This window comes from Centropristis striata, chromosome 13 (genome assembly GCF_030273125.1).
Source record: "Centropristis striata isolate RG_2023a ecotype Rhode Island chromosome 13, C.striata_1.0, whole genome shotgun sequence".
Taxonomy (NCBI): Eukaryota; Metazoa; Chordata; class Actinopteri; order Perciformes; family Serranidae; genus Centropristis; species Centropristis striata.
In genome coordinates, this window is record NC_081529.1 from 15,384,711 (window position 1) to 15,400,244 (window position 15,534).

Sequence of the window (15,534 nt, forward strand, 5' to 3'; positions counted from 1 at the left end):
TTTTCTTGTTTAATTCACACCAGCGTTGGCACAAATCCACATTTCTTCTCTGTCGCATTGTATTTATCTTTTGTTTCTGCTTACACACTATGGGACTGTGAAAAAATGTTATTTCAAACTATGTGTGTCTTGTACATATGGAAAAGTGACTATACAGTTGACTTTGACTTTCGTTTTTCTTTTATTTCTGTTTAATTTTTACACTCAACCTGAATTTATGTGTATGTATATACTGTGACAACAAGGCAGAAATGTTAGTGATTCTAAATCAGGCTGTTTGGCTCACACACTGGGAACTTGTACTATAAAGGTTTACTGTAAGATGGTAATTAGTGGATCAGTACACAGCACAAATATATTTTAGTTACTCTAATACATTTAAAAAAATGTTGTAAGGTTTGTAAAAAGATGTTGTGATTCTCTTTTATTTTATTTCTAGCTTCTGTGTGTTTAGTTTCAACAATGGCAATAATAATTTATTTAAAATTCACAAGTATTTGTGGCCTCTTACGGCTGTCTGTTGTAAATGTTTTATTTTGAGAGTGTAATTCAAAAGTACTATTATATTGTGTTGTTGTTTGACTTTACTAGTGCAATTGTTATTCCTTATTGTGACCACTAGAGGGCAGAATACCCGTGATTCTGAATACACACATGTTGTTTGTCTCACAGACTGGCTACTTGTTTATACTGTAAAAGCTTGTATTGCTAGAAAGTAATTACTAACACACCACGACTGTTTTAAAGTTACTTTCTAATAAAGACAGAGAATTGCTGTAAGGTTTGTTAAACTTGGTTCTTTCCCCCCTCAATTTAGTTCTAACAATGTCAATATTAATTTGTTTAAATTATTTCTGCCCTCTAGTGGATACTGTGTGTAACTACATCTGTCTGTTGTAATTGTTATATTTTGAAAGTGTCATTCGGAAGTACTACTGTGTTGTGCTGCGTTTGAATTTACTAGTGGACTGCAGTTGTCATTCCTGGTTGCAACCACTAGAAGGCAGATATACTCGTGATTCTGAATACACACAGCTTGTTTGGCTCACAGACTGGCTAGTTCACAACACAGTCTGACTGTTTTAAAGTTACTTTCTTTTACTTACAGACAAGTGCTGTAAGATTTGTAAATCTGTTTCTCTTTTCCTTTACCTCAATTTAGTTCTGAAAAATTAAGTAAAATTCAATTACAATAGATAGACGTGTGTAATGCGTAGTGTGACCACCAGAGGGCCGCAATACTTATATTTCTAAATACACGCAGGTTTTCTGACTGAGGTATATTCCAGTAAAATACTTTTAAAATAAATTGCAATAGACATAGGTAGTTACGCACTGTGTCTACCAGAGGGCAGAATATTAATAAATAATAAATAATACACACAGGTTTGACTCCTTGTATGATAAAGCTTGTAATGCTAGAGGGTAATAATGACACTACAGAATTGTTTTTTGAGCAAGCTACTTATACCAGAAATATTGTGATTGATACAACATTTAAAATACCAAAGCTGAACCATAGACTGTATAAATAGGTTTAACGCAATAGCATAGTAGTATGTCCGGTTGGCACTTTCAAAATATAATACTTAACTCGGACATGTAGTTACCATAGACTGTATAAATAAGTACACAATAGTTATGCAGTGTGGCTACCAGAAGGCAGCTATAGCAATACTTGTAGCAATACTAATCCAGCAAAGATCCAATGAAATCGTTTACACTTCCTGTCTCCTAAGTAAGCGGTGTCGCCACTCCCGCCACTCGTTTGGAAGTATTGTGAACAACAAGAATAGCTTATTTATATTTTCTTTTGCTTCAATTAGATATTCACACGACTTAAAGTCAGATTAAGCATGACTTAAATATTAGTTAGTCAGGACATTCGGAAATGGTTTTGGCACAATTATTTCGTGAGACTTTGGGTAACGCTAACGTAAACCACAATGTCAAATCTCGCGAGAGTCAGTTGCCGAGACACACAGACAAATCTCGAACACAGTAAATTTTCTCCTGATTTGTCCGTCAGAAAAATGCCATTTTTGTGTCATAATATTCAGAAGACATGTGGCCTGTGACAAAATGTAACCAATGCTTACTTTGGTGGGCTGGGACAAAAAAGCCCAGTCATTATCTGGGCTCACTTCCATATCTCCCATTGAAATAATTGGACCTGCCTCTTGTCTTCTAAAGGGGCAGAAACTAGCAACCAGTTGATTTATTTGTTGTTAAAAACGAGCTGACACAAACATCTTTATTTATATCTTGTTTCGTTTTTATAACAAGTAAAGTGAATATTAACAATAGTTATGTTAAAAGGTTTACACAAAAGATTTGTACTGTTTTTTCATTGTTTATACTCCAGTCCAGCAGGCGGCGCTAATGTTCCGGCTGCTCACCGACAACATTCAAATGAAGCGGAAGTAGAACCAGCAGCCTCATTTGGCCGCTAACCGCCTTCAGTAAAACATCGTGGGAGAAAGTGGTAAGGTTTTGTCCTTATTTTTCAGTATTTAGAAGTTTTTATTTTAGAATAATTATATTGATTATGAGATTATTGTGGTGTACAACGATTGTTACTGCAACATACCGTCTCTCTGTTCTGTAAACGGATCACGTTAACATTTACTGCTGCCAACTGATTTACGCCTATTTATATACAGGTGTATACTTATGCTACAAACTACGACAGCCGTTTGGAAAATGATGTGGTTTATGTTAATATAAAACTGCGTCAGTGGCTAAAGTCTTGCTCATTTAGCAGCGATACAGCTACGAAGCATGTGGCAACTTAACGTCCTGGAAATGTGTTTGGTGTTAAACATGGCAACCTAAAATTGATACAAATGTGATTTGGTTTTCTTTGTCGACCGTAGGTGCGGTTTGCCTAATAGCATACTTCAGAAGCTAAAAAAGCGGGGCAGTCTGCAACTCTGTGGGCCTAACTCCACGTGGTTAGCCCACCGGGTTACAGTAGCATGTTAGCTAGCGGCGTGATTAGCTACAAACATGACATAGCATTATATAGAGCTATATGGATTGAATCTTTGCTCCCCTTCTCCCCTGATGACTTGCACTGGGCTCTGAGTCAGTATGAAGACAAAAGTGCATCTTTGGCCCTGACAAGCCAGAGTTTCTGAGGAGAAAAACTAATGCTGATCTTAGTTCATGCTCATGACAATACGATAACTCGTGCTTTTATCCTTTCAGGTCACTTTCAACAGGTGGGGCCACTCCTAGACTCTGCTTCGGTGCAAACAGGTACATACTATATAATGTAGCGTTACGTATGCTCATTATTATAAACACTCATGGTATTGTTAATGCATAACTTTGCCCAAGTGTTTTGGTAATCACTGAAAATGGTGACTATTCTACACAGTTTCAGGGTGTTCTCTAACATTATATGGCTTAGGATCTATACTCATCCTGTTTTGAGCACCACTTAGGCTAGATAAACGTTAAAACAGTGGAGTTTCAGTAATAATTAAATTACTTTTAGCTCTAATGTTTGCAATTGGTCACCAGTAGACTTCTTTAGCAAGTTTTGTTGACATTTGGGGTGTTTCCTTATCTGCACTATTGTTTTCCCTTTTTTTGTACAAAGATGTAATAAAAATGGTTCCAATAAAGTTTTCTACTTTAAATTAAAACTCAGTTTGGATTAAGCAGGCTTTCTCCCCTGATGACTTGCACTGGGCTCTGAGTCTGTATGAAGACAAAAGTGCGTCTTTGGCCCTGACAAGCCAGAGTTTCTGAGGAGAAAATAAAGTGATGGTCAAAAGTGAGAATTATAAAAACCACACACTAACTGTCTTTGTTTTTCAGGTGTTGAAGGAAATGAAGCCCTTCAGACTCAACTTAAATCAGGTTTGTGTTCATAATGCTTCATCTCTTTTTGTGCATGCTGATCTCTTGTGATGTATAGCACTGGGCTCAGAAAACTAGTGATGACAGAAGTGCGGCTCTGCCCCTGACAAGGCAGGGTCTGAGGAGACGATTGCTAAAAGCATTTTGTAAACCTTGAAGATGACTATGCCATTTTCAATTGTCTGATTCCTGTTTACTTTTTCCTGCACACATCAGGTCTTACGGAGTCGGAGCTGTTCTGCCTGCTGAAGGGTATTCTAACAATAAGCAGGTGGTTGTAGAGTTTCTTGGAATTTTTTTTTTTTTTTAAAGCTCTATTATCCTGTATTTTCTGATTTAACCAAATAAAGCTGCTTCTAAAACTTAATTTGTTGCTTATTTTTTCCACAAATATTTTTCCATTCACTGTTGAGCAACATCGGCAATCCTCCAGATAATGGTGTATTGTATAATAAGCAGAGTGTTATTTAGTGTATACCATTAATGGGTCCCTATAACAAAACAAATGTCCATGTCTTGGGTTAGGAGACAAGGGGTTGGTTAAGGGGTTTAAAATGGTTTGAGAGTGACTTTAAAACAAGGAAGTGGCATTTTAAAATTCCTAAATACCTGTTGAAGCACTAACTGACAAAAAACAGGAACTTTCTGTCACAATTTGTGCTTTCCTCACGTTCAGATTTTTTTGCACATTGCTATGAAGACCATTGTGGTGGCTTATTCCCCATTTCAGATGTGAGCGCGGTCCTAAAGTTTGGTTTTGGATATGTGATTTATTCCTTAGACACTCAAAGTGCTGTATGCAGTTTGGCTCATTTTTGATTGACTAAGCTTCACTGACATACCTGTAGTTTAATATTTTTCAGAAATGATGGCTGTTTTTCTATGTCCCTCCTAAACACAAAATTGATAGCTATTCATATGCACCTAATGAATATATCAATACAATAGATTAACTGTTCTAATCCTCAGCATCACTTGCAGTACCTTCATGTGCAGTGGTGTTTATACTTTTTTTTTTTTTTTTAATTAGTCCTCTCTATAATGCATTTGATCCACTGTGATTTAAAACATTACAACAGTATACCCTTCACAAATTCAAATGTAGAAATATCAGACTAAAAGTACTCCATTATAAATTTCTCAATTAGAAGTATAGTACGTCTGATGCGCACAAAACCCTAAATGTCACAATTTGCAAATTGTGACAGATTTCAATTGAAAACTATTCTTCCACCTCTCCAATAAATCTGGTGGTATAAAAAGTATTTCTTCTGAAATGTAGCTGAGTAAAAACTTTATAGTAACATCAAATGGAAATATTCATGATACATTACTACTACATAATCTACTTGGTTACATTCCACCATTTGGTCCTATACAGTCAGTCCAGAAACCATTGAGTCGAGATGAAAATGAAACATGATGCACTCAAGGAATCCATAAAAACAAATTAGAACTTTGTTTCTGTATCTTTATTATAATTCTAACAATTTATTATCTCTTAAAACATTTGAAATTCATATGTTTATATGAATGTGTGTATATGCATATAACATATACATATATATTCTGTAAGTTAACTTTCATCAGTTCATATTCTCATTTTTTAAAAGATCTCTTAAAAGGAAAAGAAATGCTTTCTATAGAGTTGGACCAATTCCCTCTGATTTTGCCTTTTCTCCTGACAGCAACAGTGAGCCACCAGATCTTCAGTTTAACTACTAAACGCAAAGAAAGGATTTAAAACAATTTTCCCAAAAACTTTTTCTCACCAGTCACTTAACAAGAACATTGTATCAGTAAGAGATGTCTTATCCAAAGTTTATAATCGGCCCTATTTACACTAGCAAACGTTTAGAGACCTGATAGAAACAAGTCAAATCTGGCTGTGAAATGAGTTTGGACATGAAGCCACATTCTGCTCGTTCACCCTTTCAGAAACATGCCCTTTTCTGGCTGAAAATTACTTCAAAACCTTTAAAGGATCTGTAAAAAGCCACAGTTGCTAATGGAAATAGGGTCATTGCATAATATGCTGGTAATAAACAATGAGCTGTGCGCATACTGGCACGTCAGCGACTGCAGAAGGTGCTTTGTACAAATGAGGAGATGCAGATGATGAGAGAGAACAGACTGGAGCTTTTAATACTGTCAGGTCATTAACAGTGGAAGGGGGCAGATGTAGAGAACGGGTCCAACTGTATAGAAAGCAGAACAGTTAAATACATACATTGTACCTTTTCATGTTAAACATTTGGAAGACAGAGATTCTTTAGAACTTTTGAGACTTTTTTTTTTACATCTTAAACCATAATTAGATGACCATTGTTTTCATCGTCCTTATTGCTATTTCTCTTGCATTCAAATATAATCTCTCTTTGACCACCAGCACAAAGCAATTACAGAGACAAATCCAACTTTATGACCTTTGCTCATTCACATGCCTGTGTGCACTTTGAGCGACATGATCTATGAAAAATCTTTTTGCAAAAACAGACTGAGGATAGCAGGGCCGTGAGGAGAGTAAACTCTCGTCTACGCCCCGATGTAAAAACGTACGTTTGATATGTGTTCGAGGACTCAAAAGCAGCAGGAGAGGTGAAGTGTTGTTCAAGGTAGAGAGGTCATGAGAGAGCCCTTATATTTGATCTCAGCAACAGTGAGAAAAGCAGGACTGAGGTTATGATGAGATGTAAATGTGCAGTGGAAGCTGATGGAGAAATAAACTGACATCAGTGCAATATGGCATCAATACATGGAGAGAAAACAAATTTAATTTGTGATTTAATCAATCAAACGGTGTGGCTGTTATCCAGAATTTAAACAATACATTTAAAATTAAATAAAGTGATACATAATTTTCACTTATGTATATTGTGGGCATCCCCAGAGTAACAGTTGCTACACTTTCGGTATCTGCATATTAATAAGTGGCAACTTACTTTTAAAAAGAGTGAGGAAATCATATTTTGTAAAGGTCAACATGTCATTTTGATTAAAGCTTCACAGTCTGACAAAAGGAAAACAGCAAGTAGAAAGGAAGTGTTTCTGAAATGTGCTTCACATTAAGTTGCAATGCTTCTTGTCACATAGAAGCAATGTTAAGGGTACCGTGCACGAAATAGTATGCATCTTTCAATTCAAAAATACCTATATATACACATATATTTATTTATATATATAACCAACACGATTATCTTCATCACACAGTCAGAAAATACACTGACTGCACAAGAGCGCCAAAGCAGGAACTCTCTGAAGCTATAATAACAGTAAGGACGATGAAAGTAATGATAAATAGTAACAATAAATCTCTTCATATCAATATCAGTATTCCAGTATTCCCATTTAAAGTTTAAAAATTGTAAGAACAATCATAGTATTAAAACTCGATATAAGCGTTTCTCTCAGATCCCCTCGGCCGGGTGGCTGCTTGTTTCCTCCTGGATTTTGTCGAGAGAGAGGGGGCCACTCCTGGAAGGAGCAGGGGGGATTGGGTGGGAAAGAGCAAGAAAATGGCAGTTTTTCCTCTTCCCCTCCCCTCTCCTTTCCAGTCTCCCTCGGACGGAAGGTCTGAATGGTTGTACAACAGTTGCCTCAACGCTGAGGAAGTCTTTCTCTGTAAATCAAATCCTCGGGGGGGATTTCTCTTCACATTGTCACGTATCCCCTCTAACAGTTGAAAGCACAGTCTGTCTCCTTTTGTATAAGTATATCTTGGATCCAAACATATAGTGTGTCTATATATAAGGTGTCCCATAAACTCTAACACAATCACTTGCAAATGCTTGTGTGTGTATGTGTGTGTCTACATGTTGGTGTATGCATGCAGGCATGTATAGTAATAACTCAGGTGCCTGTGTGTGTATCGGTGTGATTCATTTTTTTTTGTATTATTTTGTTGGTCTGGGCACTTATTTTTGCTACAAATTTGTGATACAGTGACCAGTCTGTATATAAGTCATTATAAGACTTAAGATGATAAAGAGCTGTGGAGAAACACATAAGATCCCAATCACAGGATCTGCAGTGAGGACAGAGCCCTACCAGCGGTGAGGTATAAACAAGACGGAACCAATCAGAGCCGAACACAGTCAGCCTCCTTAGTTTGAGCAGAGGACGCAAGTTATCCGCCTGCGCCTTCGTCACCTCTAAAAGCTGTCATGATATACTGCCCTGCTCATCCTGCGTTCACCATGCAGACAGACAAAGCCTCACTCCTGCAGACATTCACCCCCATTCACCCTCAATGATATTCAGACACATTTTAAATCTAGCATCCACTCACACAGGGAGGGGTTGTCATTGATTGCACTCAAAATACTCTTGGTGGGTTCCTCACTTAAACCTGAACAGATTTAACCAGCCGACGGAGGGAAAAGAGGACTATTCAACAAGATGGATGCACGATGAACGACACCTTTATCTTCTCCTCTTGTGCGCCAACAACACAGCCTGCTCAATTTTGTTTGTTTTTTTAATCGAACTGGCTTTTGATTGTTCCTCTCAAGTATTTGGTTTGGTACATGTAAGATCTGCTGCAGCCATAGTGTCTTCATATGCGTGTTAGATGAAAGTGTGTGTTTGTGTTATTTGTTTGTTGATTGGTGTGACCGTGCATACATGTGGGGAGTGTACTTGTGTAAATCAGCCTGCCACAACTGGGGAGCGCCAGCCGGTGTCTTTATGGATCATCAGCCCTTTTTCCATCCCTGTGTTTCCATCTCCCTTTGGGACTCGACTCCCCCTTTCTGTCGCTCTCTGTTTGAAATCTGTTCCCCCCTCATTTGTTGTGTGAATCCACCATGGATAGCAGCAGTTGTGTCTTCCTCCCTCATTGACTCCAACCCCTCCTTCTTTCTTTCTCTTTCTGCCTCCATGTTTGCAACCTCAGCTCCGACTCCCGTCGTCCCTCCTCCTTTCAGTCTGTCCTTCCCGAGGTGAGAGAACAGAAATGGGAAATGGGCTGCTGGACAGCCTGAGGAATGAAGAACAGACACAGGATACAAGTGATGTTTTTGTGCTTTTTGTAAAATGATGATGAATGTGTTTGTTGTTTTGTAGCATAGTGGTGAGTTGTTCTCTTGTGTGACTCATGCCTTTTAAATTGAAGAGAATTATTTGTTGAAGAGAGTATGGTGGCTCATGCGCTGTGGATTGCTACATGACTGATTAGATTGGGAAAACATTCGTCATGACACACTAGACTGCTGACAACAGCTGGGTCCATTTCTTCAGCTGTGTTACAGTCTTATTCAAGCCCCTGTGATACTGATTTTGATGTTTGTAACTGATTTTGCTCTTTCTATGCAGGCGTGCTTTGTCCCTATGGGGGAGCCTCTGACATTGTTGCCCATCTCTGCTCTGACTGGTCCAGTTTGAGAGTAGACTGGCCCTCAGGAATGCAGACCATAACCACCTGGATGTGTCTGTGATTATACTATGTATATTGCTTGTTCTGCTTTGTGATGGTGATTTGCCTGACAAAGATCAATGTGAGATTGAAATGTTTCACAAAAGCTGTTAAAAGCTAAGCTATAAGTGCAGTGTACAGTTCTTTTGTATGATTTTTTTGAAGAGATATTTTGTTTTATATGTGCCGTCTTCCTGTGTGGTCTATATGCCGAAAGTCCTGGTGTAGAATGCTAGTGGTTCCTGACCTTTTATCCCTGTGACCTTAAAACAATGAATATGTATATCTCATCTCATGTCATAGTATACTATACTGCCATACAACTATGTGAAAAAATATTATAATATAGTATTTAATAATAATAATAAAATATTTTTTAAAAATGGTACATATCATAAAAATGTCATGAAAAGGTATATGGGCTTCTGGAGAGACCTCCAACATGGCAGCAGCATAACTAGTGAGCTCCCGACTTTAAATTTGGGACGCCCTGATAAGTATCATTAGGCAAATATAGTATGTGACAAATATCAAACGGAATCGGCAGAGAGAATGCCGAGAGGAAAAAAGTTTTAAAAAGTATCAAAAACCTGAGTTAAACACAGACAGAGACGACGAACAATTTTCGTTAGCATCAGAGCTAACAGGAGAGTACCACGAGCTAGCAGCAGCTACGTGAACGAGGGAGCCGAGCCTGGCAGTGGAAAAGAAGCGGCACAGTCAACTCAAGAAATGGCAAATATGGAGACAATACTTTGAGAACTACGTGAGTTCCGTCGTGAGAACACGGACACTCTTAAGGAAATTAAGGAAGAGCTCAGGGAAACAAATAACAAGATAGACAATGCTGAGACGTGGATAATGGAAGCCGAAGAGCGCCTGCAGCACATTGAGGATACTACACTTGAACTCCTGGAGCTACAGAAACAGTTCGAAAACAGGTTGGTGGATCAGGAGGGACGGTCGAGGAGGGAAAACATCAGGATTCATGGGGTGAAGGAGGGAGCGGAAGACAGCACCAGGTCTATGATTGATTTTACTGAAACGCTTCTACAGGAAGGATTGAGAGAGCTCACCGCGCTCTAGCGTCACGTCAACTTAAAGTTGATTTGGTTTACTTAGCTTGGGTAATTCTGACAGAATATATTTTTTAAAGAAAAGGGAAAAAGTCGGGGCTACATTTGTGTTTATTTATATTCTCGTTCCCTTTATTTGGAACTTGTTGGATGCATATATGGACAAAGCTGACTGCAGCACAGAGCCCGCTTCTCTTTGATGTAAGAGGTCATCCCTCAGAGCGGACTTTCCATCAGGACTCAGGATTCAGGGTCAAAATGCAGACCCCACACATGGAAGTGGTTTTTGACATCACCAGGTTTTTCGGTGAATGTTTGTGTTGTTGGGCATGTTTTGTCCAGGGCAGTTTGCCATGGTTGTAGCATAAGGGCATGTTTGGAGTGAAAAAAGGTAAATTGTGAATATGGCAACCCAGAAGAAATGACTGAAAATAGCTTCATATAATGTGAATGGGATACTAAACCCAATTAAGAGGTCCAAGATACTAGGTAAAATGAGAAGGGAAGGGGTTGAAGTTGCTCAATTGCAAGAGACACACTTATCAGAGAGAGAGAACATGGCAAACTAAAAAGAAATGGGTTTAACCAAGTATTTTTTTTTCTTCTTATAACACAGGTCATAGAAGAGGAGTGGCCATTATGATATCAGGGGAAATTACCTTTGAAAAACTTTCAGAAATATCAGATAAACAAGGAAGATACGTACTGGTTAAGGGGAGACTAGAGGGAGAATTGGTCATGATATATTGATATATTGATATATATGCCCCCCCAGGCTCAGACTGGGTATTTTACAGGCAACTGTTTTGATAAAGTGGTATCAGAGGGGAAGGTATTATGATTTGGGGTGGAGACCTAAATATCAGACTAAACCCAAAGCTTGATTGTTCAGCCAGAAACCAGGGATTAGTAAGAAGTTTGTAAGTTTAATGACAGAATTGGGAGTAATTGACGTTTGGAGAGAATTAAATCCTAAGGAAAAAGACTATACATTTTTCTCAGCACCACATGAAATATACTCCAGGATAGATTATTTTTTCATGTTCAGTAAGGACAGTTATAGGATTGAAAAGAGTGAAATTGGAGTGAGAGACATATCAGACCATAGTCCTGTTTATATTACTCTGGCTATGTCAAAAGAAAAAAAAAATCAGCACTTTGGAGGCTAAATATAAATGTTTTAAAAAGACAAATGAAGGAGGAGTTTATTAAAGACATCCAGATGTATGTAAGGGAGAATGATAATGGTGAGGTGTCTCCCTCAGTGCTGTGGGACGCGTGTATAGCTGTGATTAGAGGAAAACTAATTGCTAAATCAACATACTTAGGCAAAAACAGAAAAAGATAAATATATTATCTTTTTCTATTTTTTTCTGACGATATGAGATTAATGACATCTCAGCACAAGAGATTCAAAAAAAGCTGATGTACATGAAACAGAGATACTACGAAGCAGGAAATACAAATTTGCCAAAATATAAGACAGAAGAGATACATAAATGTTTTGAAACATATTACAAGAATCTATATTCCCAACCAAAAATAAATACTCAACATCAGATAGCCGCATGGCTGGATTCCTTAAATTTACATAGGGTAACAGAGGACCAGAATTCAGCTCTGAAAAAGGAAATCACAGCAGAAGAAATAAACTCAGTGATTTCAAAGCAAACAAGGCTCCCGGCACAGATGGATACACCTCAGAGTTCTATAAAGTGCTCAGAGAACCAGTGATCGCCTTGCTAAAGAATACATTTAACTGGGTGCTAAAAGAGGGAGAAATCCCGATTTCTTGGAGGGAAGCCTACATTTTGGTTATCCTGAAGGAAAGAGTGTTCTAATTGTAGTGTCCTTAACCAGGACTATGGATTATTCACTAATATCTTAGCTAGACACTTAGAAACAATTCTACCAGACATAATTCATCAGGACCAGAGGGGTTTTATAAAGCAGAGACAGACACAGGACAATATCCGACATACATTACATATTGTGCAAAACATTATAAAAAACTAATAGAAATGATAATATTAGGTTTGGACGCAGAAAAAGCATTTGATTCAGTCAGGTGGGAGTGCTGCAGCGATTTGGTTTTTATGAAACGTTTGTCAAGACTGTACAATCTCTATATAATAAACCTACAGCCAGGATTAGAATTAATGGGAATCTTTCAAACTCCTTTATATTAGAGCGTGGGTGTTGCCAAGGCTGTTCAATTAGCCCGCTACTATTTGCTCTCTATTTGGAACCCCTGAGTCAATGGATAAAACAAAATGAAAATATAAAAGGTATCAACTTTAAGGGAAATGAACAGAAAATAGCATTATTTGCAGACGATGTATTAATATACTTAACAGATCCCACTAGGTCTCTTCCAGCACTCATGTCAACACTTGAGGATTTTGGCTTATTTTCAGAAAAAAAAAAAGGAAAAGAAAAATCAATTTGGACTAAACAATCAAGATTTATTCAGATATTTACAGATGCGGCATTATATGGAGCAAACTATAAAAACTTTTAATTTAGATGAGCTAGAATCAGAAATAATTAAATTATTCATCTCAGCATATGATTCAGACAAGGGAAAGAAATTAATCGCAAAACTATATAAAGAAGTCGAAAGATTAAAGGGCAACAATACATCATATATAAAAGAAAAGTGGGGAAAAGAGGCTGGGAGGGTGTTATCAGAGGAGTGGGAGAAGGTAAATGAAGGACAGTAGAAAACAACATGCTCCCTCTCATGGAGAGAATACGGTTGGAAGAACATTGTAAGATACTTTATTACACAGACACAACAGAAATCTCGAGACACACGATGTTGTAGACTGTGTGGGGAAGATAAGGCCAATCATTTTCATATATTTTGGGGATGCCCTGGTATTATACCTTATTGGCAGGAGTTAAAGAAGAGTATGGAAAAAATTCTGAAAGTGCAACTCCCACTTACATTTTAAGTTTTATATTTGCGAGATGCACCAAAAATAGAGGATTGGGTAGAGGTAATGCTTGATACATATAGAATGGAGAAGCTGACTTTCTAAACTAAAAACAGATACTTTTATAATCTACTGGAAAAACTGGCTTGATTTTGTGTCTCCATTGAGAGCAGACTTTGTGCAGTAAGGGCGCTGTGTATTGTAGATTATTGACCACCTTGGTTCAGGCTACAAACTTGTTCATTGTTCATATGTTTATTTTATGTTTACCCTCCAACGGGAGAAAAAGGGACAATGCAAGAGAGGTATGAAAATAAGGACAGGAGTGGAAAAACTTTTATTCTACTGTAACTTTACTTGAGCATTTGGGTCTAACTATGTCTCTGCTCCGTGGTGGAGAAGTGGGAATATTCTATACTGTTGGAAAATTGTACAGTAAATGTAAAATGTCGTTGGAATATTGATATGTGGAATCAATTAAAAAGATAATTAAAAAAAGAAAAGGTATATGAAGTACAGGCATTCAAAATCATATAAAAAAGTAATATGGCATTTTAGCAAAAAAAAAAAAAAAAGGCCATATTATGCTCTCAAATGTACCAACACACTATAATGGACACATTTGAAGCATTTTAAGGCATTTAACATTTTTTTTACCATTTTTGACAAAAATCAATATAGTATATAATAATAATAATATAGGATGACTTTTTTTTGAGGGGGTAATTTTTGGACATCCCATAATATGGTGTTTTTCTGTAATTTCTGGTCATATTATACTCTAATATGTATCAACAGACTGTGTCATCCAAATTCCATAAAGTAATTGTTTCATATATTGTCCGCATTTTTTATTTTCAAAGTCATAGTATTGTATGTTGTCCAAATTTTGCAAAAAAAGTAACAGTATATTATGTCTTCGAAATGTCATTAAAAAAGTCAGTATAGGATGTCATTCAAAATAACTTTAAAAAAGTAAAAAAGTAATATGTTGTACGTATGACCTGCAAAATTATACTTTAAAAAATATGTAGTTCTCATTTCAAAATGGAAAAAAAAGTTATAATATAGTATGCAAAAATTTGGTGAAAAAATGTCTTGCAGGTGATGGGCCCAAGATGATGTCAGCTCAGTTACAGTGAACAGGAGCCTCTCCCTCATTCAGCCACAATAGCACCTGCACATGGATGGACTGTACCTGTCATAGAGATGTGTTTGGTCTGCTGGAGGTAGTAGGGGAGGTCTACCTATTTTTTTTTTTTTAATCTTGTTTTAATTTCTAGGATTACCACTACTACTTACTATTTAAGCGTTAATCATTGTTTTGGTTTTTTTATATAATTTTTATTATCATCCTGGGTTTATTTTATTTAATTGATGTTTGTATAATGGATTTTCACGTTATTGTTTTTGTATTGCAATTATTAGTCTTGTCAAATCTTGTTTATTATTGTTGTTCTATTTTTCATTTTATTTTCATCTGTGTTGGTTTAAATTGTGTAATTTGCTAGCCTGGGTATACCCAGACTGCCTTGCGCGCTCAAATTTAATTTCGAACTGCGGCGGAGTCTGGAAACTAGGGCCGTTTCTTAGCCCTGTTTTAGGGATCCAATCACAGAGCGGGGAGGGACGGCAAGACGATGACGCGTACTACTCGGCACTTGGAAGCTTGTAGTTTTCCAGATCCAACATGTCTGCAGCAGACGCGAAACTCTCTTTAGCTGTAGATGGTGTATACAAATAGTTTAGAGCAAAAGTTGAAAGGCGAAAGGTCTCTCGGCGGCTCCGCTGAGATCACCGGCATTTTGGTAGCGGGGCTATTAGTGTCGCTAGCGGCTATTAGCGCCGTTAGCGGCTAATAGCTAATAGCCGCTAACGGCTAATAGCCCCGCTACCGCGGACAGCGGAGCCGCCGAGAGGCCCGCAGCAGCTTGATTATTGCCCATAAAATCAGTGGATGTGTGTGGCTGAATGACATGAGGGGGAATAAAGCGTGAAAATAAATAATCTTGCAGAAAGCGAGAACTGGAGAAGCAAAGCAGCAAGCAACACTCTCTCACAGACACACACACAACAAACATCCATTTCTGTTGCTCTACTACGTCATCTGGTATAACTGATCTGATTGGCTAAGAGCTACCTACAGACGCTTTGATAGACATTCTAAGCGTCCAATAAACGGCTCTGGAGGATCGTAGACCACACCTCCTCTACGGAAAAATACATTGCTCGTTGC

General features: G+C 37.6%; 1 protein-coding gene, 1 long non-coding RNA gene and 3 other non-coding genes across 5 annotated transcripts in view; 4 read left to right on the forward strand and 1 right to left on the reverse strand.

The window, feature by feature from the left end:
- Positions 1 to 2,048: 2,048 nt before the first annotated feature.
- LOC131983329 (uncharacterized) lies at positions 2,049 to 4,237 on the forward strand. The gene is made up of 4 exons (XR_009395468.1): positions 2,049 to 2,485; positions 3,211 to 3,261; positions 3,829 to 3,870; positions 4,087 to 4,237. It is a non-coding gene; the product is annotated as an uncharacterized LOC131983329 (long non-coding RNA).
- Positions 3,056 to 3,147, forward strand: LOC131984205 (small nucleolar RNA SNORD88). The gene has a single exon (XR_009395550.1). It is a non-coding gene; the product is annotated as a small nucleolar RNA SNORD88 (small nucleolar RNA).
- LOC131984204 (small nucleolar RNA SNORD88) lies at positions 3,675 to 3,766 on the forward strand. The gene has a single exon (XR_009395549.1). It is a non-coding gene; the product is annotated as a small nucleolar RNA SNORD88 (small nucleolar RNA).
- LOC131984208 (small nucleolar RNA SNORD88) lies at positions 3,910 to 3,999 on the forward strand. The gene has a single exon (XR_009395551.1). It is a non-coding gene; the product is annotated as a small nucleolar RNA SNORD88 (small nucleolar RNA).
- Positions 4,238 to 5,324: 1,087 nt separating the features above from the next.
- Positions 5,325 to 15,534, reverse strand: part of shank1 (SH3 and multiple ankyrin repeat domains 1) — an 87,991-nt gene continuing 77,781 nt past the window's right edge. The window contains exon 27 of the mRNA XM_059348044.1: positions 5,325 to 8,848. Within this exon, the coding sequence (XP_059204027.1) occupies positions 8,761 to 8,848 (88 nt within the window). The 3' untranslated portion in view covers positions 5,325 to 8,760. The remainder of the gene's footprint in view (positions 8,849 to 15,534) is intronic.